The 25,022-nt window shown below is 52.9% G+C and overlaps 7 protein-coding genes across 7 annotated transcripts; 3 read left to right on the forward strand and 4 right to left on the reverse strand.

Moving 5' to 3' along the window:
* Positions 1–286: 286 nt before the first annotated feature.
* Positions 287–1,533, reverse strand: J4E85_000747 (uncharacterized protein; the record flags this gene model as incomplete). Its single annotated transcript, XM_051465037.1, has 3 exons — positions 287–1,048; positions 1,098–1,198; positions 1,245–1,533. The coding sequence occupies 3 exons, from the start codon at positions 1,531–1,533 to the stop codon at positions 287–289; spliced, it is 1,152 nt and encodes a 383-aa protein (XP_051331558.1).
* Positions 1,534–1,687: 154 nt separating this feature from the next.
* Positions 1,688–2,783, forward strand: J4E85_000748 (uncharacterized protein; the record flags this gene model as incomplete). The annotated part of the gene is made up of 2 exons (XM_051465038.1): positions 1,688–1,694; positions 1,759–2,783. The coding sequence occupies 2 exons, from the start codon at positions 1,688–1,690 to the stop codon at positions 2,781–2,783; spliced, it is 1,032 nt and encodes a 343-aa protein (XP_051331559.1).
* Positions 2,784–3,030: 247 nt separating this feature from the next.
* Positions 3,031–4,604, reverse strand: J4E85_000749 (uncharacterized protein; the record flags this gene model as incomplete). Its single annotated transcript, XM_051465039.1, has 4 exons — positions 3,031–3,803; positions 3,851–3,991; positions 4,047–4,242; positions 4,293–4,604. The coding sequence occupies 4 exons, from the start codon at positions 4,602–4,604 to the stop codon at positions 3,031–3,033; spliced, it is 1,422 nt and encodes a 473-aa protein (XP_051331560.1).
* A 917-nt stretch (positions 4,605–5,521) lies between these two features.
* On the forward strand, positions 5,522–8,174 carry J4E85_000750 (uncharacterized protein; the record flags this gene model as incomplete). Its single annotated transcript, XM_051465040.1, has 6 exons — positions 5,522–5,575; positions 5,624–5,746; positions 5,798–6,868; positions 6,923–7,391; positions 7,444–7,779; positions 7,843–8,174. 6 exons carry the CDS (start codon positions 5,522–5,524, stop codon positions 8,172–8,174), a joined length of 2,385 nt encoding a protein of 794 aa, XP_051331561.1.
* A 1,871-nt stretch (positions 8,175–10,045) lies between these two features.
* Positions 10,046–17,516, forward strand: J4E85_000751 (uncharacterized protein; the record flags this gene model as incomplete). Its single annotated transcript, XM_051465041.1, has 5 exons — positions 10,046–10,097; positions 10,150–10,784; positions 11,604–11,653; positions 11,815–12,141; positions 12,197–17,516. The coding sequence occupies 5 exons, from the start codon at positions 10,046–10,048 to the stop codon at positions 17,514–17,516; spliced, it is 6,384 nt and encodes a 2,127-aa protein (XP_051331562.1).
* A 423-nt stretch (positions 17,517–17,939) lies between these two features.
* J4E85_000752 (uncharacterized protein) lies at positions 17,940–18,835 on the reverse strand (the record flags this gene model as incomplete). Its single annotated transcript, XM_051465042.1, has 2 exons — positions 17,940–18,520; positions 18,580–18,835. The coding sequence occupies 2 exons, from the start codon at positions 18,833–18,835 to the stop codon at positions 17,940–17,942; spliced, it is 837 nt and encodes a 278-aa protein (XP_051331563.1).
* Positions 18,836–19,481: 646 nt separating this feature from the next.
* On the reverse strand, positions 19,482–23,740 carry J4E85_000753 (uncharacterized protein; the record flags this gene model as incomplete). The annotated part of the gene is made up of 2 exons (XM_051465043.1): positions 19,482–23,138; positions 23,192–23,740. 2 exons carry the CDS (start codon positions 23,738–23,740, stop codon positions 19,482–19,484), a joined length of 4,206 nt encoding a protein of 1,401 aa, XP_051331564.1.
* Between the last annotated feature and the right edge of the window lie 1,282 nt (positions 23,741–25,022).

Consider the following 25,022-nt stretch of genomic DNA (forward strand, 5'->3'; position numbering starts at 1 on the left):
GCGTTGTTTCAAGATCCAAACCTGGACTAAGTGCCTGACCTTCCTTCATGGTGGTCGCGCGCAGCTCCTCGGCTCAGGCCATTCCCTCATCAAGCGGTGCTCCCATTCCCAACCTTGCAAATCGCCATGACGTTTAGATCGTCACTCTATGTAGATAGGATGCTGTAGCCATACAGTCCCTGTCGTGAAAGCTCACAAAAGGCTGACATCGCTACTATAGCGTCAGAGAGCACGCTGAACAGGCGTGCGGTCGTCGCGCTGCCTAAGGATCCAGTACGTCCTTACTTCACTTCCTAACTACATTGATGCCCGAGTCCTTCTTCTCCATGAACTGTCGCATCTCCTCAAGATCGTCCATGTCGTCGTCACTATCTTGATCCTTGGACTTTGTAGGCGGTTTCGCGGCAGGCGGTGCTTGGGGAGCGTTCTGTGGTGGTGGGTCGCGCATCTCTTTGGTCTCATCCTCCCATGCCTTCCTCTCTTCTTCGTCGAGCTCGTCCCGCCTGTCCAGCCACCTCTCCTGCACATCGCGAGCATCCATAGTTGCTCCATTCTCACGCATAGCCATTTGCCACACTGTGTCGTTTGCGCCTTCTATTCCGCCCATCGCGAAGCCACCTGCACGATCGATGGCCCGCAGTAGCGTCATCATGCTCTTCTTATCCTCAACCGCCAGTGTCTCGAACCCTACCAGCGCAAAGTCCTCAACGAGCTCTACGATGGCTTTGTTCAGCGCGGAGAACTTTGAGGTCGGCTCGTCGTCGTCCGGATCCACGTCCTCGTTTGCGCCGGCTGTGGTGGGGCCCGGAATGCCGGACGTCTGTTCGCGGTTGAGGTGCGGTAGTAGGTATTGGAGATCTTGGACTTCGGTGTAGTAGTCGAGATTGAAGGGAAGATTGGGGTAGTTGCGGAGGTTATCGATCTTGGTGAGAACATTCAGGTGAGGCAGGTCCATCTGCAGCATGCTGCGCAGGGCGAGCAGGAGGGAGGAAACGTAGAGCGACGGTCGCGAGAGGATGATCGAGTCAGTCAGGTGTACGACGACGAGCTGGTTCATGTTAGCCTCCAGTTGCAAGCCACGGGCGGTGGGCGAATACTCGATACCCAAGTTTTTGTAGGCGCAAGAAGATATTGCGCAGCGATCCGTGGTGTGTGAAGAGCTCGACCTGGCCGGGGCAGTCGAAGAGGACGTAGTCATCTGAGCCTGTTAGTATACTTCGAGGACGTAGAGTGTTGTCGCAAACCTCCTAGTTCCTTCAGGCTCTCTTCTAGCCAGTCGAAGTTGTGTTCTAGTTCCTCGAGTGCAAATAAGATTCCTCCATTTGGGCCCAGCGTCTCCTGCTCCATGATCTCGTCTATCGTGACCAGGTCTCGGACGTCTACGGCGGGCGTGTACGAGGTGTGATCGTTGGCGGGGTCGAGATTGACGACGGAGCACTTGCGCTCGATGGCGCCCATGAACTGCTGCATGCCATCGCAGTACGTCGATTTGCCCGAGCCCGGCGGGCCTATGACGAGCTGTGCAAAGGGCATCGTGGTTGGTGTAAGCGTGACGAGGGAGTTGCTGGGGAACTTTTGGAGGGGCGTTAGCGCAGATCCCAAATGTTTGGCTTGCGGACTCCCGCGCCCTCGAGAGCTTCACTCCAGCGCGCAGCTTCCACCACGCGCAGCAACACACATCGCCAGCATGTCAAGTAAGTTGCTTATATATCGCCACAGCGACTCTACAGCCACAGAGACTCGGACTAACCCAGCCAGGCCAATTCGAGCTTGCGCAAAACCCGACGGAGCCCATCTCGTCGGTCAAGTTCGCGACCAACAACCCAACACGCCTGCTCGTCTCCTCCTGGGACCGCCATGTCTACCTCTACGACACGCACGCTGAGCCTGGCGGCAAGCTGCTCCAGAAATTTGAACACCGCGCGCCCGTGCTAGACGTCTGCTTTGGGCGCGACGACAACGAGGCCTTTTCCTGCGGGCTCGACTGGGAGGTACGGAGAATCGATCTCGAGACGGGCGCGCAGACCATCATGTCTACGCACTCCCAGGGTGTTCGTAACGTTCTCTACTCCGCCCCGCACAACCTCCTAATCTCCTCGTCATGGGACTCGACACTGCACCTCCACGACCTGTCGCAACCCGGCGACTTCTCTGCCATCCGCCTGCCGTCCAAGCCCTTCTCCCTCTCCGCCTCGCCCACCAAACTAGTCGTCGCCATGGCCAGCCGCGCAGTCAACATCTACGAGCTCGACAAGCTGGCAGAAGCTGCCAAGACAGGCGGCGGTGAGGAAGTGGGAGTCGAGCCGTGGCAGCAGCGGGAGAGTTCAATGAAGTACATGACACGCGCCGTGTCTTGCATGCCGAACGATGCAGGATACTCTAGTTCGAGCATCGAGGGACGTGTAGCAGTCGAGTGGTTCGACCCATCTGAAGAGTCGCAGTCGCGCAAGTACGCGTTCAAATGCCACCGACAAAATGTTGATGGCCAGGACATCGTCTACCCAGTTCACGCGCTCGCATACCACCCAGTTCACGGCACTTTCGCGACAGGAGGTGGAGACGGCATAGTCGCTCTGTGGGATGCAGTAGCAAAGAGGAGGATAAGACAGTACCAGAAGTTCCCTGCTAGCGTCCAGACCATCGACTTCTCCAACGACGGCAAATACGTAGCCATTGGAGTGAGTCCAGGCTTCGAGGACGGTGTCGACGACGTACCTGACGGCGTGACCAAAGTCTTCATCAGAGAACTGAGTGCGACCGAGGCGTCCGGCAAGAAAAAATAGGCACGATGATGTATGTTCACGGCTGTATGGGATTGCAAGATAAATATACCAGTTGATCAATCGAGCTTTAGATGGCGAAAGCCTTTCACTACCGATCCCAAGTTTTCAAATCAACTGAGGTTGGTCTCCAAAATGTGATGCATGTGCTTCAGCTCAATTAACACGTGGAAAGGACCCGCAATCGCTCCTGCACACAGATGCCAAGCTCGCCGCTCCTCCACAACCGCCGCGTCTTCTGTGACCGACTCTAATCGCTCTCCAACCGGCATTGATCCATGCGAAGCGCTTGGCAAATGTCGTCTCTCATACCCTTCCTGATGACACTTCGCTTGTTCTCCTCCCAGTTCCAGAGTTCAGCTCGATGGACGATCAGTACTTTCAGAACATTTCTCGTTCGCTCGACCAAATGGAGCATGCCCGAAGCGAAGTCTCTTACGGAATCAGCTTCGCTGAGCTCAGGTCTGTCAATAACGACGTATACCTCCTCTGTCTGAAGATCGATGATCTTGAGTAAGGCTTCCGAGAGATGTTTGGTCTTTTCTTCTGAATCACCGTCCCAGGCGATATGTGACTGGATGTCGTACCAGTCCTGGCCTTTTCGGACTACTGCCGGATTCTTCTCTAATAGCTGGAAGATCAACCGCGCTAGCACATTCTGCAACGTGCTTGATCTGTTGCAGATCTCAAAGGCAACTGGTCGGGGTTGGACTAGCCGGTCAAGTACGATATCCACAGCCACTGGAGATAGCCAGGACAGTGCCACTTCACCGACACCTTCTTCATTGCATCCCGAGAGCATGAGAAGACATGACAAACTCTCTTGCCAGAAGCGCGCCTTGCTTTCGGCCATCAAGTTTGATTTGCATAGCTTTGAGCGATGTCTGTCGTCATCGAAGTTGGATGCTAGCGCCTTGCGATACTGCTCCAGCGAGAGCACGGCATCCTCGGTTCGATAACTCCCAATGTTCAGCGCATCGCGTAACGAAACGACTCTGGTTCTATCCTCACGCTCGTAACTATCTGTTGATGGTTAGCACATCGACACGCGTCATCCATGATATGCGTACCTTTGAGCTCATTCGCGAGTTCATCCACCCGTTGCGCTAGGAGGACGTCGCATCTTATCCGGATACGCCGGAAATTGTCTCTCATGTTTTGCTCTAGGACCTCAAAACCAAGTGGATTTCCAAAGTTGATCACTTGTCGTCCTGTCCCGTCGTCAGTGGAAGGAACTCAACTCTGGATGCTATAATGGCGCTGTACCCCAAGCCGACCCAAGAAAGTAAGTTGTCGCTGCTCGCGCAAGCATGATGATGTCCTTGTAGGCATCAACGAGCATCAACCCTAGTTTTGGCTCAGGGTAGATCTTCCGGTATACCTCCAGGTCTGGAAGACGATCAGATATTTGTTCCATTGCGGACACGATGGCTTCTTCGTTCTTGATCTTCAGCTTCACAGTCTTGCGCGGGTTAGCCATACTCCGATACGGCTCTCGTGATGGGATCCTACCGAGAAAAGCAACGCGAGTGTTGAGCCAGCTACTCCCCCGTATTGAGCGTCGGCTGTTTTGACAATGTCTAAGATGCCAGAGTAGGCATTTAGGAACCTATCGAACTGCACGACGAACCTCTCTGTCTTTGACCAGGCCTTTCGGACGCCATCAGATCGCTTTTGGTCCAGGGCAGTATGCGCTACCCCAAGGTCTTCAGCGTGTTTGTGGACGTAGGTGGACAACACATCGAGTGGCATAGCATTTAGCGACTGCAGCAGATCACTCTCTTTCTTCGGGTCTGTCAAAGTGGCATCACATTTTTCCGGCATGGAATTGAGAATGCTTCTCAGCTCTGTTTTGACTCCGAGCCCTGTCCGCTTGAGTTTACTGCTCAGGTAATTGTTGTGTTCCGCAACGAACTGCGATAAGGGCAAATGCTTCCTATTGCAGTCAGTCGGACTCATAAAATCCACAGACCTTCCCTCAGGGTACGCACACCCACTCAGAATTCGGAAACCATTGCGACACTGGTCTTCTTTCCTTTTCATCTTGCCTGGTATCCATCTTTGAGTTCGTAACTGAGATGCGCCGACTTTCGGGGGAGTTCACTGCAAGGAAGCGACAGAGCAGGGTATGCAAGGCTCCTTCCTGTTGCTACTACCGCACAGCTGACACTTGCCTAGGTTACAACGCAGGTTACCCATCCACATAAACAATGCAGGGTTGCGACCAGCTTTAAGATTCCAATACGCGATGCATATCTGGAGGCTGGGGGCGTACGAATCAGGGTTCAGGTTTTGCGCTTTGTTGCACTCAGCCTTGTGCGTGGCGCCTTCCAAGGTATCTCGTGTTTAGGCTGACACATGTGAGATGACTGCAGCGACAACCCCGCGCCAACCTCTCAACCCTAACCTGGACATTCAAAGGACATGGAACCTCCGTCAGACCAATTGAACGAAGTACCTGTGCTGAGTAACTGGCGATACTGCCCTCCCTTTCGAGTCGCGTCGGATGTACACGACCCTGCATCTGTTGGGTAATCTAGAATTACCAATCATGGCCCCCAATGTCGTGACCACTTCCGGTCAATACCTTTGGGGGCCTCGCGGTTGCCGACGGAAGGTGTCGCATCATGTAGGCAGGCGCGTATCTGGCGTTCGCCAAAGATACACAAAAGGGCCCTCGCTACAAGCTTGCTCGCATTGCGTGTGAGCCCGATCGCAACTCCTCTCATCCCTTTCACACAATGTCGCAGCAGCCTGTGATGGACGAGGCTACCGTTGGGGCAGACGAAGGCCTTGTACGACACATCACGCTCGTGCCTCTGCAGATTCTAATGGATACCTAGGATACGGCGAAGACCCTGGAAACAACTCAGGTCCAAGACCAGTACATCAAGCTACTTCTGAAGAAGATAGCCCTGCTTGAGGAGCGCCTTTCGGCAAATAACGACGATGATCGTGCGTCACAGGTACGCTTTTGAATCTCAGGCTTTTAAGTCTATATGTTGACCGCGGCGTAGAAGAATGACGGCAAATCCGAGGCACCTGTTGAAAAGAATGATGCCGAGGAGGAAGAAGAACCTCGATATGTCATCATTGTGAACAAGTGGGATCCTGACACTGGCGACTACAAAGATGATGAGATCACGAAAAGTAACGAGAAGAAGGAGATTGGACCCAAACCTCAAAGTCGCAGAGCTTTCACATTCCGCAAGTCTACCATGTTTCGACCTCGTTTCAACATAGTTGAGACGGTCCTGTCGGAAGCCCAGATTGAGTCTGAGCCATTGCAGAAGCTGATTGGCAAGATAACGGCCAGGCTCGGAACAGATGAGATGATCAAAAGCCTCAGCTCTCCTTTTGCGAGTCTAATCTGGACGTGGGCAGAGGCTGAAGAGGAAGCAAAGAAGTTCGTGGAGAACGAGACGCCTGAGGAGAAGCAAGCTCGAGTTGACCTCCGCGAGCTCATGCGAATCATCTCCGCATCTTCAGGTATCCTACCTCTCGACCAGTACTTCAAAGAGAGAAACTTCTTCGTGGAAGAGAGCACCATTTCGCACGCAGCTCTGTGGACGCTGTTCCCACCGGGTACCCTGATCGTCTCACATCCCTGCCTGGGCGAGCCTCAAATCTTTACCGTCGATTCGTGCGATTCTTTCGTTCGAGAAGAACACACTTTTGACTTGGTATGCTTCAGCTTCGACTGGACGGGCACAGAGTTTACCAGAGTACCCTTTGAGATGAAGATCCGCCATTGGGGTTCTAATCGAAAGAGCATTGTGGAATTACCGTTCTACCCGCTCAAATATTATACTAGCCCAGATGAACAAGACATCTCGTCGGAAGAAGCAATTGCTCGCCTCAAGAAACGGCTCATCGCTCGGGGAGAGAAGTTTGTCAAGCTCTGCGATCCTGGCAAAGGCAAACAGATGTTTACGTACTCCGGAGATGCACATTTCCACGCAGGGCGTAGCTTCATCGGTAGTAATGAAGACGAGGGAGGGCGCCGACGGCACGACGATGATACTACATCTTCCACTGACACTGGCATTGGACGAAACAGTGAGGCTCGATACATCCAGAAGAAAAAGGTAAGTAATCGCTTGCTTCTGACTACAATACATCGCTTTATAACTTGGCTCTAGGTCGACGGGACCACGATGGTTGATTTCACCTCTTTCTTTGAATACCTGGCTCCCAACACTCCAATTCTAGGAGACCTTTCCCAGTTTCGTGGCCAACTGGAAAACCTCTCGCCCGAGAAACGCGCCAACCCGATCTACAGAGATATGTACAAGACCCATTGGGACCGACACGCCTCTGACACAGCCATGTCGGCAGATCAACTCATGCATTGTCCTCCAAGAGTCCTCGGATACGCGCTGAAGCAGAAGAAGTGGGCGCAGCTGCTGGTGGAAAAGCTCAATCCTCCTAACGACGCCGACGCAAGTGTATTCCGCGACAAGCTGCAACTCGACTCGGACTCTAAAGAGCTGGTCAAATGGTCCGTGCAAGCACATGAATACGGGAAGGAGACCGATGCTAAGGGCGTATCCAAGAGCCTGCAAGATTTTGCGCCGGACAAGGGGAAGGGCCTCGTCATCATGCTCTACGGTAAGAGATTCTTTATGCGCGATAACACTCCATAGTCACTGATCAATTTCAGGTCATCCCGGTGTTGGAAAGACACTAACCGCAGAGAGTGTAGCTCTCATGGCCGGCAAGCCTTTACTTTCCGTCGGAGTATCTGACATCGGAATTGAAGGCGACAAAGTTGAAGCAAACTTGCAAAAGGTGTTCGATCTCGCAGGAAAATGGGAAGCCGTACTTCTCTTCGACGAAGCGGACGTTTTCCTCGAAGCGCGCGGTCGCGGCGAGAACGATCTGAGGCGCAATGCCATGGTGTCGGTACTCTTGCGGGTACTAGAGTACTACGACGGCATACTGATCCTCACTACAAACCGCATGAGATCTTTCGACATCGCTGTTCAGAGTCGCATTCGTAAGTCTCCCAATTACACATGCTGGTTCAGCGTTTTTCGTCTTACTAATACACACGCCTCAGACATTGCAATCAAATACGAAGAACTCATGCAATCTCAACAAATCGCTATCTTTGAATCCTTCCTCGAGCAACTTCGCGACAAAAAGCTCGTTCATAACTACAAGGATCTCATGCAGTGGGTCGAGAAAGACAGTCGCAAACTCGGATTCAATGGCAGACAGATCAGGAATGTGGTGTCGACAGCTATGGGTATCGCATTGGTGGACGAGGAGAATGGTGGGAAGCTGAAGAGGGTACATCTCATGCGCGTTGCCGAGCAGACGAAGCAGTTCAAGACTGATTTGATTGCTGAGGAGGAGATGTATAAGAGGTTGCAGAAGGGAATCTCTTGAGGGAACGTCGCACTGAAGGTTTTAGTGCCTGCTAATTACCCTCCTCCCTGGACCGTACTCAAATGCGTGTTCAGTGATGGCAAGCTCGATGAACTTCCAGAACGATCAGTTCAGCTCAAGTCAGTCATCTGCAACGATGCTGAACCATTCATCCCTACGTGTATCAAGACTATCGCCACTAGAATGGTAAGCCCGTTGAGCCACAGTCTTAGTACATCCACGAGTCGGTTCGAAAAACACGATGAAAGTCGGCGAGGCGTGATGTATCCATGGGCTAAGCCGCTGCTTTTCAGTGCTTAGTGATGCCCAGTGTGTGTTTTGAATCTTCTGGCGAAGGATCTCGGCCTGTCTTTGCCATGTAGAGAGAAGCTTGTCAGCATGCCGCTGAAGTGTGCCTAAGAAATGTCCCACACGGATACCATGTTCCTGGGTTACTCTAGAAATTAGACGCAAACGATTGTTATGCAACTGGGGAATGTATATGCCAAGTGTCTTGCAGGCAGGCTCCGTCAGGAACATGTCAACTATGAGTTCTGCGAAGCGGCCGCCTGGTAGCGATCCTCGAAGTAGGCAAGGCTGGTGAGTACCTGCCTTCAAGGAAATCTCACATCGTCCGAGATTTAGCTCCATGCGGCTACCAAACAGTTCCAGGATGTGAGGATTCATCTGGAACTGGCTGAGGTCTAGCCATCGTGGTACTTTAGCCACAAGCGTAGACGCTCCGATCATCCAACCAAACTGTCCGTAAGATCTTCGGATGGTCAGGTAAGCGTCTTCGGATAGTGAGTTGGCTTGAGTAATTCTGGCTGGGTAGCAGACTAGCGCATGCTCGTGTTGAGCTCTTTGCGACTCATCCGTAGTCTGATTCTCGACAATGGAAATCTCATCTTCCGACGGTTGCATCCACGACGGACATATGGCCATATCGATAGGTTTGCCATGTTCAACTGGAGGACATGGAAAGTGAGAGCGGTACTGAGTTGAAAGGATATGTTCGATTGTACACCGCCAAAGACGATTGACGTCCCATGCGGTATGTTGAACCTGAGTCGTCGCCTGCCGGAGAATAAGCTCCAAGAGCTCGGGTATGAGGAGGAGGCGGTGGGTAGGAGTGAGTGGACTTATTGGTGCTGAAGCTTCAAGGTCCTTTGTTGCCGTAGGCTTTGTCGCTATAGCTTTCGTTGCTACTGTGTGCTGCGGAACAGAACGAGATGTAAAGACAGCTATGCGCGCGTCGACAGCCCGAAGCGTCTGGCTCCGCCATTGCTCCACACTGGCTTCAAGATGTTCCTCCGGGCGCTGAGGGGGCAGTGGCCATGGGATGCGAGGAGGTTCTCGGCCCATACGTTCCTCATCAAGCGCACCGACGTACAAAGCTGCATACTGGACCGAGTCGTAGTCTATGGAGGAAAGGTCTTCATCCGGGAAGTACTTCGCAATCAAGAGGTCGTGGGGATGGTAAGACATGGCGAGATGAGTATGAGTGGTAGGAATTGCACGTCTTTATGCTGCAGCGGCGGAGGCACGTAATGTCTCGAGTCAAATTCCGTGCAGATGGATTGCTATCGCATCGCCCCTGCAGTTCTGGGTGCAGGCTACAGCAGCTTCGACGGTTTTGCGAAGTGTCCGACGCGACGCGCTAAGTGGGGCTGGAGCTGGGGCTGGGGCTATCGATTACGAGCAGTCGGCGGTACTTGCCAATGACGCAGCCTCGGCGCTTCACGGTTGTCTACGTTGCATTCCGAGTGATTGCGCTTCAACGCTTGCGCCGCACAGCAGCTAATACACATACATTAAAACCTGCTCTCACCTCTAGTCATACTCACAACCTCTCATTTCAACAGTCTCGCTAGCTCGTATCCACCGCGACCATGTCCACCCGCGGGCAGTTCAACACAAAGAACCCGACTATCAAGCGCATATGTACGCGAGCATTGGGCTGTGACCAGTGACAAGTAGCTGACACGTGTCGCAGTAAAGGAAGCGTCGGAACTGTCGGTATCGCCCTCCTCAGACTACCACGCCGAACCTCTAGAAACCAACCTCTTCGAATGGCATTTCACAATCCGCGGCCCGCCCGAGCCATCACCCTACGCCGGCGGTATCTACCACGGCCGCATAGTCCTGCCATCGACGTATCCTCTCCGCCCGCCATCCTTCCGCTTCCTTACACCCACTGGCCGCTTTGAAGTCAACCGCGAAATCTGTCTAAGCATATCGGGTCATCACGAAGAAACATGGCAACCGGCTTGGGGCGTGCGCACAGCCCTCGTCGCGATAAGGAGCTTCATGGACACGGACGCCAAGGGCCAGCTCGGCGGCATCGAATGCAGCAGAGAAGCACGCGAGCGCATGGCCAAGGACAGCGGCGCGTGGAAATGTGCCGGCTGTGCCAAGAGCAATGCTGACATCATGCAAGAGCGCGAGGAGCTCGTCAAGGAGATTGAGGAGAAGGAAGGCAAGCGGAAAGACGATGAAGTCCCCGAAGAGCTGAGACTTGCCTATCGCGACGAGCTGGGTAAGGAAGGCCAGGACGACAAGCCGATGGACAAGGGCAAGCAAAGGGCAGTAGAGAGTCCTGCTGAAGTCGCGTCGCCTGCCGCGCCATCAGTACCTACTGCTACAGTACCAGTCACAACCCAAACGCGACCCACTCCTGCTGTACCTACGGCCAGACCGACAAGGACGAGACCTGCACCTCCGCTCCAACAGGTCGCCCAACATAGTCCGGACCTGGCTTGGATCGATACTTGCATTTACGGAGTAGTGGCCGCGTTATTGTTCATGGTGCTCAAGAGATTCGTGTGAGCAAGCCATTCCAGGTTTACAGTTTTGCTTGAAGAGTCATGGTAAGATCGGCGCAGTGAAATTAGCACGGGTGTATTGGCGTTAATGTCTGTTCATGTTCGTGGGGTATCACTTTCTGTTCCGCTTGAATTATCTGGTGGTTAATCGCGTGCCATGCTGTTCGAAAGACCTGGATGAAATGGCATGTTTCCCATCCGATTCGAAGGGAGCTGGGGCGCTGGCGGTGCGTGTTCAATGGAATCATCGTCGTAAGAGTCATACATGGGCCATGTCTAGTGTTCGCTTCAAGTTCGACAGGTAGTACGAAAGGCTGGGTGTGTCTGAGACATATGAATCTCGACAGTAGGATACTCGTGAAATACTGTTGGTCGTACCTAAAGCACATGTCGTTCGATTCGAATCTCTATGTTGTCACGGCAAGTTTCACACGTCTTGCTATCATGTGTGATGAGATTGGGGTGCGCTATCGTAATCAACTTCCCGAGGTTAGCCTGCCATTAGCGTCTTGGCACCATCTGCACCTCGAGGTCCCCTGCCCTACAGAGTCCCATCCGCGACGCGACCATCCAAGTGCGCTCCACCCCGCTGATTTCGCGAAAACCTCTTGTACACGCGTTATAGAAACTCGTCACGATCCGTGCACGACAGAAATGGCGCGACTATCGCCGCGTGTACGCGACTGAGCAACCCAGACATGTCCCTGATCCTGCACGAAGCCAGCAGCCGTCTTTGCAGAAGGAATAACCAATATGTCGAAACCCGCTTCAACCCCCCACTCGGCCCGAGTGCAGAAGGTATGCACTCTCTGGACTCATGACGACAACTTTTCTAGAGATGAGATCATCTTCAATGGAGAGAAGTTCCCTGAGTTACCCACCAGTGCTGGTGCACTCCTCCAGATTGTGGCGATACATGCAGACCACACTGTTCGAGACTTTCACACAGGATCCAAGAGTCAGTCGCAAGATGCGACACACTTCAAAGCCGATGCGCTGCACAAGGATCCCAATATAGATAACCATTCGAAAAGAAATCGACGGGATTCGATAACGATTACGATTGACGAGAATGGCTCGACCATTCCCGGTGGTCGCGAGATCGATGCAGAAAAAGCCTATGTGTTTGTTCCTAAACCGCTTCCCGCAGACTTGAAGACAAAGTATCTAAACCTACAAGTAAGATTCACACAAAGTAATCTTTTGCACAACTAATAGCAAGAAGGTTTCCATATCGGAGAGGATCGCGAAGGTATTCGGGTTCCGCAACAGGATGCAGGTTGTAGTGACGGAGGCTGATGAAGATGCTCACGAAGCCCATCACGTGGAGATCGTGTTCCGGGACGAATACCTAGCACGCGCGGATATGTGGCGCATGGCCATTGCCGAGCTCAGCAAGCGTACCGTCTACCGTGGCCAACGACTACTATTTATGGGTACCATCAAGGCCACGATCAAACACATATACATAAATGGCCAATCTGTCCATTCCGGGTACTTCTCGCCAAAATCGAAGCCCATCTTTCGCAGCGAATCTGCACGATACACATTGTTCATCCAAATGTCCAGAGAGATGTGGGATTTCGATACCGAAGGCGCTGGGGAAATCATGTTCAACAAGGTTGTCAGTGGGTTCCTTCCAGACCTGTTCAAGAGATGGTTGAGGATCAATGCGCGACACTTGGTTACCATCATACTGTTTACGAGGATGCAATATGACGGAGAGCTCTTGGCAGATCAGCCCGAGGGGACGACGAGCAACATGTCCTCGGAGTCGCATTCTGGCACTTTTAGAGATTACTACAGAGTGGTTGTGAGCGACATGGCCAGCGGTGATTGGATTAATATCTTGTATCAGCTCAAAAAAGAGTTCAGGATGTTTCTCCGAGAAGTATCTCTGGTCCGTAAGCCAGTAAAGCCTGTTTCTGAGAATGACGAGTCAAGCTCCGAAGACACAGCTACTGATATTGTCATAGCTGGTCGACCTTCTTCCGCAAGCCAAGGTAATATCCTGGAAGCCATCAATCTGGCTGCAGCCCAATTCGCGAAGGATTACATCGATCGAGACCTTGTTCGAACGGGTATCTCAGTCATCGTTGTTACTCCAGGTACTGGCGTCTTTGAAGTCGACTACAACATGCTCAAACTTACTACGGATACTCTCATTGGATCAGGTATCGGTATTGACCTTGTGTGTCTCTCGCCGATGCCTCTCCATTCCGTACCCTTGTTCAAGTACCAAACACCTCGCTCAATGTCCGATATGAAGGCTGAGCACGACAAGGAGCGCCACGGGGCCGCGAGTATTTCGCGCACAGAAGAAGATCAAACTCCACGCCAAAGCCAACCGGATTTCGGTTCCATGTCACGCGCATCCACCGTCCGACGCATACCAACAGACAATTCCCTTGACTCGTCAGATGGATGGAGGTTCGCAATGCCGTATTGGGTGGATGTCTCCTTCTGGTCTGGAACATCCGAAGAAATATTGGAACTCACAAAGCCACGAAAGGCTGACAAGATCGTGAAAAAGTCACGCAAGAAGGGTCGTATCTTTTCTCTACGATGTCGTTTGTATGAGCTGCAAATGATGGGAGTTATGGAGAATGAGCTGGGCGACATTGCGATTCCTTACCTAGAAGAAGATCCAATGTTTCCGCATCATCTGCGCGAATTGTTTGAAACCAACGAAGAGGGCGTGCGAACCGCGCAAGCAGTCAAGCCTTCCGCAGCTGCAGCAGGCTCATATTCTTCGAGGGGTGACAAAGAATACACCGACGACCAGCTGGACGAGACAAGAGCTGCCCAGAAGGCCTGGATGGAGGCATACGATGGCGGGGTCTTTTCCCCTCTTATGGAAAGACACTCTACGTTGAATCAGTTCCAGGTTCAGAAGCGAAGGCTAAGCGAAACCATCACAAGTGGATCCCCGGAGTTGTCGCGAAGTCTGCGTCTGTCTTCCTCTTTCCGCAGCACTGCCCCATCACTTGGACAGTCAGCTCGGCCTCCGCCAGAAACAAGCTTTCCGCAGCTCATGCGTGAGAGATCTAAAGATCTTGAAAGCCAATCTCCTCGAGGCAGTACATACCGGATGCCTGATCTCAAAGGCGACGGATTGCCACGAGCCGATATATTGCGGCGGCAGAACAACATGACCAAGGGCATCGTTGGAACTGATCGCCCAGCGGCACACAAGAGAAGTGGTTCCGGGGATTCTCAAGATCATCGTAAAGCTATGCACGTGAAGCCAAACAATTCCCCAGCTCCGAGTCGGAGGTCATCTCCTCCAAGGCGAGCTGGACTCTTGCCTATAACTAGTGCTGGGACTGCCGCAACAACCCAGCCGGAACTGAAAAGCAGACCTTCAAATTGGTTTCTGAGGCAGATGAGCTTTGGCGGAAAAGCTGCGCCAGCTAAACCGACTCTTGGGGATGCCACCATCGATATCAGCCAGGGTAAAGTCAAGCCTGCAATGCTGACTGTTGAGAAGAATCAAAAGGGTGCCATCGCTGAAAGACTTGCAAGCACTCGCAACACTTCTGCAGGTAAGCCATCACAGCCGATTGCAATCAAACCTGCATCGCGAGCAGGCCCCACATCGGCTGAGTCACTGGCCTCCAACCGCGCAAGCCGTTCGATCGAGACGGTTAGGGGTGCGCAATCCGACCGATCCAACGTCCCTTCGCAACCTGGTTCAGTCGTGAGAGATCCCGGATCTACATTTTTACTTGCAGGAGCGAGAGGGGCAGGCGAGCACGTTGGACTAAAGCCGGACTTGTCTTCTAGCGCAGGCGCTAGAGATGCTCCACGTACTCTGTCGCCAACAAGTGCGATCGCTCCTTGGGCGGTCTTGGTCAATCCTTGCAACCCGAAGAAAAACATCATAAGCTCCAAAAACCAATATCGGCGTTGGCACCATGTGTTCCCGAGGACGTTGAGGGCAGGTACTGTAAAGTGGAGATCTTTGTGTTCACCCGCTGCAGTACCTTTAACGCATGAGTGGTTTCCTTCTGTTGAACAAATAGCAACGCAATACAACGAAAGCCCATACAAGATTACGCAAAATGAGGATGACGACATACTGGAAGCACCAAAGAGCCGAGAGTCTCTCATCAAAGAGTTGATTGCCTTTCGCCTCTCGCACGGATTCCAGATCATTGTTGGCTCTTCCGTAGCTGAGTTTTCTGGGCGACAAGAGAAGTCTCTCGCTAGCATTCTCGATCCTGAATACATGTCCAGTGATGGAGACACCGTTTTCATGAGCGTTGGAAACAATATCCACCAGCTGGTATGTGTAGCCGGAGGGGAGGTCGAGGTAAGGAGATACAACCGAAAACCCACCACGGCCTTGGAGTCATCTGCTGGTATTGATACGCCCTTCCCATATAAGCCTTTCATCCGCACTGCGTTTGAGGATACCTATGATCCTCGAGAAATTGTGCTACGTCCACCACGGAGGGAATACAACTGGAATATCATTGATACCTTCTTGGCCGGCTATCACGACGAGTTTTCCGAAGTCCTGCGCTTCTGGCGAGCTCGATTTGTGCTCATACCAGTCGACATACCGGCTATGCATCGCAGGCCGTTGCCTGTGCAAGACTCACCCGAAGAGATACGTCTCGAAGGCATTCGTAAGCTTACCCAGCTATGGCAGAAGTTTCGCTATATTCCCCCAGAAGAGCGCTACTTCCAGCCAGCGTCCGTCTTGAAGCAAAAGGACCCAAATCCGCTTGCGATTGAGTATCACACACGCGATCCTTCGGCGGTTGTCGCAGCCGGCCCAGACCACTCTCTACTAAATGATACCGACAGCGAATTCCAAACTTCCATCTTTTCGGATGCAGAGAAGTATCACACATCCAGTATAGACCTCAAGAAACTTGCAGAAGATCTCCAGGGCGAGAAGGGAATTCAAATGCTTGATCGTCGGTGGCATCTGAAGTTGCACTACAATTGTTTCTTGGGTTTTGATCTGACCAACTGGCTACTTTCCAACTTCAAGGATATCGAAACCCGAGACGAGGCGGTGGAATTCGGTAATGAGCTGATGAAGAAAGGTCTCTTCCAGCACGTGCAGGGGCGGCATCAATTCCGAGATGGCAACTTCTTCTTCCAGATTGCAGCAGAGTACAGGGCACCACGAGCCGAATCTCGAACAGGGTGGTTTGGCATGAGAAAGGCAGACAAATCTGTTCCTTCCACCCCACTTGCGGAGGCGCCTCGGACGTCGCCCCTGATATCGAAAAACATCAAGTCACGTCCCGGTACCGCCGATTCTTCGTCCAACAGCTCAGGTTCACTCAAAGAGGGGGAAAAGACCCCAACGCGCGGTGAACCGCATAAGCGAAAAGTCATCATGTCACGCGTCATGCGCTATGATGTCGATCCCAGAAAGCGTTCGTATCGGCCAGAGATCATTTCACTACACTACGACCGATTGCACAATCCCGACAATTGTTATCATATCCGCATTGATTGGATGAACGTTACGGCGAAGCTCATTGAGGATGCTATCGTCACTTGGGCTACGAGTGTGGAGAAGTACGGCTTGAAGCTGGTAGAGGTACCCATCGCGGAGGTAGCGGATATTGTCGACCATCATCCCTTCCGTTCGCCCTATGCAGTCCAACTTGCATTGCAGCCTCCCCAGGTTCAGCCTGAGGCAGTGTGGGACTCAACAAGCTTTTCCCCGCAGTACCCCAAAGTTGATAAATTCGCTTACCACAAGCTCCTGTTGCGGCGGCTAAACTTTGTTCTGGACATGGAAGCTGCGAATGCCTTTCCGCCCGACGTTGAAGTCACTTACTCTTGGGGCACACCCGACTACAAGTATACGCAGTTCATTCATAAGAGCGGAGGCTTGCTCGCTCAGATCACTGACGATGGGAACTTCCTCCTGCTAGCCAACAGGCTTGCGCATAACCGTGCCAAAGACAATGGCAGGATACGGCCTGTAGATCCTTATGAACACAAGAAAGCCACAACAGATGGAAGTCAAAGCAGCCGTCTACCCTCGACACCTGCAGTAGAGCGTGGTAACCCGCATCGTAGTCCGTTTGCCAGTCCTTTGGCACGACCAGTTCAAGACGCCAGTCTCCTCCACACGGCGCTCACATTCCACGATCTGAAATCGTCAGCAGCGACTACTCCAACGTCTGCATCTTACATATCGCTTTCTCCCGAGCAAGTCAAAGACGAAGTAGAAGCCTTCTGCTCGAACGCCTCACTCCTCTCCAGCTTTTACGCTGACGCTTTCCGCCACGCGCCATCTCCTTCTCCACGAATCTTGCCTGTAGGAGAAGACAAAATACCAAGCTTGGGGCTGCCACCCGCAATCAGTATTCGGGATGCCAGTCCAGCGGCAGGAGGTTGGACGCTGAGTAGTACGTTTGGAGGACCTAGTGGCATAGCTGGTCGCAGACAGGGCAGCGAGGGAAGCATGTACAATATGGGGAAGAGAGGAAGTGTAGTCGACGGCATGGATAGAGCACCCAGGCGACAGGATAGCCAGGGAAGTGCTGGAGCTGGAGTGTAAGCGATGCAAGAGATCGACTGTACATGCATGTAGTCGTACTTTGATCCTTGAATCTTGTGCCTTCGTCTTGCGGGCGTTGATGTAATAGACAGTGGGAAGAGGAATAGACCGATAGAGGCTGACAATGGTCGCACAATGAATCAATCTGAAGATAAGTCCAAAGCATTCATTGTCCAGCATGTGCGGATAGAGAGAGGGCTGTCAACAGTCGAAGATGAAGTAAATGTTTGCTCGCCCTCTAGCAGACGGGACAATTTCTATACGCGAACAAAAAGTGTAAATGTTAACCACTTTGATCAATCTGGATGAACTTCAGTTGCTACATTTGTAACCTGCGGACATGATGGAAAGGAAGACATTTTCCGGATGACAGGTTCATCTAAGAGCACCATCGCGGCGTGAAGCAATCTTCCGCAACTCTCCTTAGAGCTTGTTGACCCTCTCCCTCATCTCAGACAGGTCTTCGCCTTCGATAGCATCCTGCCCTTCCTTGACGTAGCTCTTCACCGCTTCTACAATCTCCTCGTCACCGTCGATAACATCGACCCAACCCCTCACGCCATCCGTTTCCAAAACACCAACGACGCTCTCTGCAACCGTCGCACGGCTCGTCTTGCCACCAGCCCCAATCTTGCCCATCTTCACCTTTCCAGCCGGCTCCTCAGTCAGCGTGCCAGGCCTCAGGCTGATACCACAGAATCGCTGATCAGCGGGTACACCATCTTTCTCTTCCTGAGCTACTCGGTCCTGGGCAAGTATCGTGAGGACCTCATCAGCTGCAACCTTTGCTTTAAAGTAGTTCGGCAAGATTTCCGTGTTTACTTTCTGTGCCGCTTTCCAGTCTTCATCGTTCCACCAAGGCGCGCGGCCACGGCGGGAAGAAAGGTAAGATACTGTCAGGAATTTCTTGATGGAGGGTGTGTGGATGCTGGCTTTTGTGAACGCTATGGCTGCGTCGCGGTCGACTGCAAATGTCATCTCGGCGCCGCCCTTGCCGCCAGCTCCTATATGTTGTGAGCATACACTGAAGAGCCATGATAATACAGCCCTAGAAAGCACTTACCAGCGCTCCAGACAACCCAATCCGGGTTGATCCGTTCCAAGATGCGCTTCGCATCGGCCTCGCTCTTCACATCCGCAACGCTATGGACCAGTACATCTAATTTTCCGGGCTGACCTTGTCCCAGCTTCTCAATGGTCGGTTGCTGGGAGGCAGTGCGTATCATGCTGGTAACGTTCCATGATTTGGCCAGCAGGAGCGGTGTGAGAATTTGGGCAACTTTGCCGTGACCGCCGATGAGGAGGACGTGGTGGGCCATGTTTACTGCAAGATCAAAGGGCAATGGGAAGAAGAGGTATGCCGAAGTGCAGTAAATGATATAGAATGTCTACCTGATATAAGAGTTGATGTTGGGAGCAGCCAAGAACTGATCAAGCGTCATTTTGTCAGCACTCACGATTTCTAAGATGACGTCGTGGGCAACATGTTTCCGAACATGTGCCGAGCAAGCTCCACCTGCATTGCGCCATCCTACCTCTTACGCACGCATTCGTGTTCGTGCTCGCAATGTAGCAATTCCAGTGTTCAATCACAGTTATAGAGGGACAATAAGTTTTCTGACTTTTCCATTTCATTGATTGGTATCGCTGCCTGATGTTCAAAGCTACCCCGGAACTGCCACGCTCGTAGAAGTGAAGAAGACACAAAATCGTTGCGAAGAGCTTGATCTCGACACTCAGAAGGAATAAGAAAGATACGTTTCAGTAATACATTGAGCGAGACAGTGCCCGCGGAGCGCTAGGAGGAAGAAACATCGAGAGAGCAAGGGGTATGTACAGTATGGCTCATACTCGGGTGAAAGACTCCTGAACACCGTAGAGCATGCATTACAATATAAAGTTGGTGACAAAAGGAAATTAGAGGACACGGTGTGTACGAATTATAGGGCAAAGGGAAAGAAGACCTCATGTGCCGGGTCCAGTCGACTTGCCCTGGTCGCCGGAATGGCCGGAGAACGGTCCTACAACAAATTCAGGTGTTGTATCCATGTTCTGGCTGGGAGGACCACGGTACTCGCTGGCATCGGGCGCCAGGATAGGATCAGTCGACTTGGTGTCAGGATGCACTTCGATACCATCCTGAGCCTCGAGGTCTTGCTTCGTCGCATCGCGGCTGAACTTAATTGAGTCGTTGTCACCATGACCGCGGTCAATTGGCGACCAACCGGCGACACTACCTGCGACAATACCAGCCATAACAGTAGCTGGGCCGAAAGCGGAGTTGGAGCGGGACCTGGTGCGACGGCGGCTGTTGGGAGTTGGAGGAGAACCATCATCTTGAGGACCGTTGTTCGGGGTGCCAGGCAGCGAATGGCTAGAGCGGGACTTTGTGAACATCTCCTTGGGATGTTGCACCTTGAACTTCATGGCGCTAAGACGCCCACCTCGGACTTTGCGGAGGAAAGCAAGCTCGTCGCGGATCTCCAGTAAGCCCTGGTTCCAATGGTAATCATCGTCTGAGACGACAAGTTCGGGAGTTTGTTTGCGCCTGAAGAAGTCCGGGATACACTTGCGGATAAGTGCGTCGGGTATTAATCGAACGATTACACCTACGGGTAGTGAAAGGAAACCCAAGACTATTGAGTAACCCCACTGAGCACCGTTGAGCCTGGTGACCTTGAAGGCGACGCCACCAACGAAGATGATCATGGTCTGACCACCAATCATGATTGCCAGGATGACAATGAAGAACCAGTTGTGTGTGATACCTTCGAAAACGTTGAAGCGGTTGTCAAGTCGGCGGTTGTTCAACGCGTTGAAGATCTGCATCCAGACGAAGGTGTTGAATACCAGTGCGGGCAGTTGTTCTTTCTCTTCTGGACTATCGTAACTAAGGATAGATTCGCCGGCAAAGTAGAGGATGAATGTCACAACCAATTGGTAGATTGCTTGACCAATGATCATCTTCCACATCCTCAACGTAATCAGAGGAGCAGACTTCGGGTCGGGTTTTCGGTCGAGAAGGCTGCGCGTAGGAGGATCAGTTGCGAGTGCTAGGGCGGCGAAGGTGTCCATGATGAGGTTGACCCAGAGCAGTTGGACAGCAGTCAGTACAGAGGTTTGATCGTTGCTAGATACGGCTGAGACGAAGGTAAGCAGGACGGCGGTGATGTTGACGGTGATCTGGAATTGCAAGAATTTCTTGACCGCGTCATTGACCGCACGTCCCCATAGCAGTGCCTTGACGATGGAAGCGAAATTGTCGTCCATGAGAATAATGGCGGATGCCTCCTTTGCGACTTCAGTACCAGCGATACCCATAGAGAAACCGACGTCAGCAGTCTTGAGAGCCGGCGCGTCGTTGGTTCCGTCACCAGTAACAGCAACGGTTTCACCGAGCTCTTTAAGGCGTTTGACGAGTCTACGCTTGTCCTCCGGACTCGAACGAGCGAGGACACACAGCTTGGGAATGACGGCGTCCATGTCTCGCTTGGATAGCTTGCGGAAGGTAGGACCTTCCATGACGACTCCACCAGGAACGAGGATACCGCAGTCTTCGGCGATGGCCTTAGCGGTCAGAACGTTGTCGCCAGTGACCATGCGTACGTAGACGCCTGCGTGCTGACAGTCTTTGACAGCTTCGCGGACGCTCTCTCGCAGAGGATCTTGGATACCAACAACGGCCAGGAAAGTCATCTTGTTGGAAACGTCCTTGAACACAGCTTGGCTTGGGTCATCCTCGTTCTTAGAGGACTCAGCGGGCGGCCAGCTCTCGAAGTCGCGATAGATGAGACCGATGGTTCGAAGAGACCGAGAGGCGTAGGTGGTGATGACTTGTTCAAGAGTCTCGCGGTTGTCGCTAGTCATAGAGGTCTCAACGAGTTCTTTGTTGGCGTCGGTGACTATCTTGTCGCACATGCCAAGCAGAATCTCGGAAGCACCCTTGACGTACATTCGGTAGCGACCGTCGTTAAGCTTTTGAACAGCTCCAGAGCACTTGATAGCTGAATCGAAAGGTATGACCTGAACAATGTTGGCGTTGGAGCGCTCCTGAGCGACGTTGCCCATGCCAAGAAAGTCGCGTGCGAATCCAAGTAGGGCGGTTTCCGTCTTGGAGCCAATGAAAGGATCAGGGCCACCAGCCGCGCCCTCGAAGGCAGTCGTGTTCTGAATGATGGACTGTAACAGAACATCTTTGACATCTGCGTTCAGGGTCGCAACAAATTCGGGAGCCGAGACATCGTTCGGATTCTCTACGGGCGACTCCACCACATCCTTGCCCTTGCTGCCGTCATCAATGGGTTCAGCTGATGGTGCCTTGAGTTTGTGGTCGCCAAATCGAAGAGCAGTGCCCAGCGAACCAGCGACGACCGTCATCTTGTTTTGTGTCAATGTGCCTGTTTTGTCGGAGCAGATGGTTGTCGCGTTGCCCATGGTTTCGCAGGATCGGAGCAGGCGAACCAGGTTGTTGTCTTTCAACATGCGGGTGGTGGCAAAGGCTAGGGCAAGGGTAACGGCTAGAGGCAGACCCTCCGGTACGGCGACTACGATGACAGTAATGGCGACGATGAGAATGTTGAGGAAGTTCTGGCCCTTTTCGGCAGGGGTAGCACCGCTTCCCTTGAGGCCGACGAGGAACTCAATGAAGAGTACAACAAAGAGCAACAGGGCAGCCGCTCCACCAAGTTTGGCGATGTACGTTGCGAGAACGTTCAACTTGTTCTGGAGTGGGGTGACTTCGCTGTCTTCGCGGAGGGACATCATGGTTTTTCCGTAGCTGGAGTGAACACCAGTCGCGGTGACCATGAAAGAACCAACACCTTCCGAGACTTTGGCACCCGAAAGGATGAATGGGTCGACCTTCTTCAAGTTGTCATGCCTTTCGATAGCCTTGAAGGCCTCGTCCCCAGACATCTTTTTGAGCAGATCAGACTCTCCGGTAGCCGATGATTCGTCGCATTTGATGCCGTGACCTGTGATGAGAATACCATCCACAGGGATCATGTCACCGGGCTCCAGATTGACGACATCTCCAACGAAAATGTCGTAGACGGAGATCTCGCGAGTTGCGCCTGAACGAATTACCTTGATGGTTCTGTCTTCCTTCTTGCGGTTGAGCTTGACGAATTGTCGTTCCTTTTGCCAGTCGTTTGCAGCGCCTACAACCACGACAATGACGATGGCAACAATGATGGCAACGCCTTCAATCCATTCAACTTTAGGCTCACCGGGCTCGTGCTGTACACCGAAGGTCTGGTATAATCCAAGAGCTAAGGAAATGACGGCAGCACAAGTCAACAAGATCAGAACCTTGTCGTTGTAGGCCATCCATGCTAGCTGGAAGATGTTCTTTGGTTTCCGCACGGGAAGTCGGTTGTCGCTGAATACACGCTTCCTGTCGGCAAAAGCGTTTTCCTTAGCGCCGGCGGGCGCGCTATCCGTGTGGGCAACCCCGTTTGGCGCAGACTTCTGGGGAGACTCTGTTCTGCTCGGAGTTGTAGCCTCATCAAATGTAACGACGCCATCAAGATGTTGCTCATCCAAACTCAGACCAGCCTTTCGGTCGGTTCGAAGACCTTTTTCTATGCCGTCTAGGCCACCGAGCGCGTGGAATGCTGATAACTGCATGATCATGTCAGAGGGTGCACAAATGCGCTCGAGGCGCAGAAACTTACACTTTTGGGGTTGTAGAGCTTTCCTAGTTGTCCAGGAGAGAAGGCAAACTTGTTATTCTCGACCTCAAAGTCAGCCTCTGTGCCCGGGTCCGGCTTCAAAGCATCTTTATCGTTTAGGATTTCCGTTGGGCCTAGGTCACCCTTCAAAGTATCGCCTTGTGAGGATGCAACATAGGTTCCAGTGCTATTAGATTCGCCGTTCTCAGTGGCCGAGTCGACCGAGTTGCCCCGGGATCGCGCACCGGGGACGTTGAGCAGGCCGGCGTTACTGTTCCACCCCGTCACCGGCGAGCTGATGTTATGCGGGCTCGTAGGCCGGCTCTCTCTGCTATCGAACGAGTGCGCGTTACGCAGCTCCTGTGACGGCTGCCTTGAGTGCGTGGGCGAGACATCGTCGTTGTTTGAGGATGCTACTGGCCTGCTATTATCTTGGATGTCTCCTAGCGGTACTGAATCGCCCATGGTAGGGTCGTTGGTAGCAGATGTGTCGATGGTGATGGTCGGTGCCCGTGGTCTTGAAGGACCGTTGTTGGTGTCGTTGTCCGCCATGGTGGGCGCCTAGGAGCCCTCGAGGCTGCGATGCGAGGCTGAGGGTGGTAGGCTGTGCAAACAGGCAGGCAGGCAGACGAGCGATGGATGTAAGCGTAGCAATGTCAGGCGTGCACTTCCGGTGAGGTGATTAAATTATCGAGGAGTCCTCATGCACAAAGAAGATGCAGGTTATGAGCGTCGCGGCAGAGGCGAGAGGGCGGTGCTGCAGTCGTGTGCCGTCACCACGGTTGCGCGTAGTCGAGAGTGGAGGCAGGTGCCGGTGGGCGAGTGCCTGCGAAAGTGTCTGGTACTGCCAAACTGTTTAGCTCCTTTCCCTTGCGTATACACGTACAAGCAGGTGCTCAGCCACGACTGCCCAAGCTGCGACCGCGCGTGATGGTGGCCGGCAGGAGCGATGGGGGTTAGCGAAGTAGCTTACCTGATTGTACTGCGTCTCCGGAGAGGGCGATTGCGCGAAAGAGAGGGACACGGAGAAGCTGAAGGGGGATTCCTATCACGTCGAGGGTGGCAGTGTTCCGGCGCTGCGCATGCTCATTCGCCGTCGGGGTGGCTATGGCAGTGGGCGTGTCTGGTGTACCTGGGTACTCGTCGAGACTATGCGGTGGCGAGACGACGCGTCGGACTGGACTTTTGGTGCAAGAGAATGGGAGCCGCTATCTCGAATCGCCAGGCAGAGGGCATAAAGACAAACAAGAGCCTCCTCCCGCCTGGCCTGCATCCTTGTTGTGCCTTCAATTGTCCAAGACTTGCACTGCCCCGATGCCAACCCTCGTCACTAAGCCGTCTTGGGCTGCGCTATTTCGCAACCAGCGTGGATGCGGCACTTAAGCGGGACGGCCTCTAGCCTAACCCCTCGAACGAATGCAGCCTCCGTTTCACCCCAGGATTAACCGATTCACAACTGTCCAGGCCAAGTCGCCTCTGCATCTACGTGCGTCGCCACGGTTTGCTGGCTCTCGAACAACTTTTTGCCATGTGGTTCCTCACGCAGCAGCGAGCTGGACACGACGACTATCAACGTTGCACATGTCCCAAACGGGTTGCCTTCCGTATGGCCAGTAGATCAAGGCCAAGCAAGCCATGCCTACCGTACAGCGTCTGAGCGTCATATTTACAAGTGATTCGATTTGATGCAACTGCTGGCGAGCGATCGCGCATCCGCCTGTCTACTCCTATTCTCTTGGCCGTGCCATTGTCACTAAAGGCGCAACAATATCACAGCTTCGTTTTTCGAGTGGCGGTCCTTCAACGCTTTAATCATAGTCCGTTGGGTTTGCCG

The sequence above is a fragment of the Alternaria conjuncta genome, assembly GCF_024043145.1.
Source record: "Alternaria conjuncta strain BMP 0040 chromosome Unknown scaffold_1, whole genome shotgun sequence".
NCBI classification, from domain to species: Eukaryota; Fungi; Ascomycota; class Dothideomycetes; order Pleosporales; family Pleosporaceae; genus Alternaria; species Alternaria conjuncta.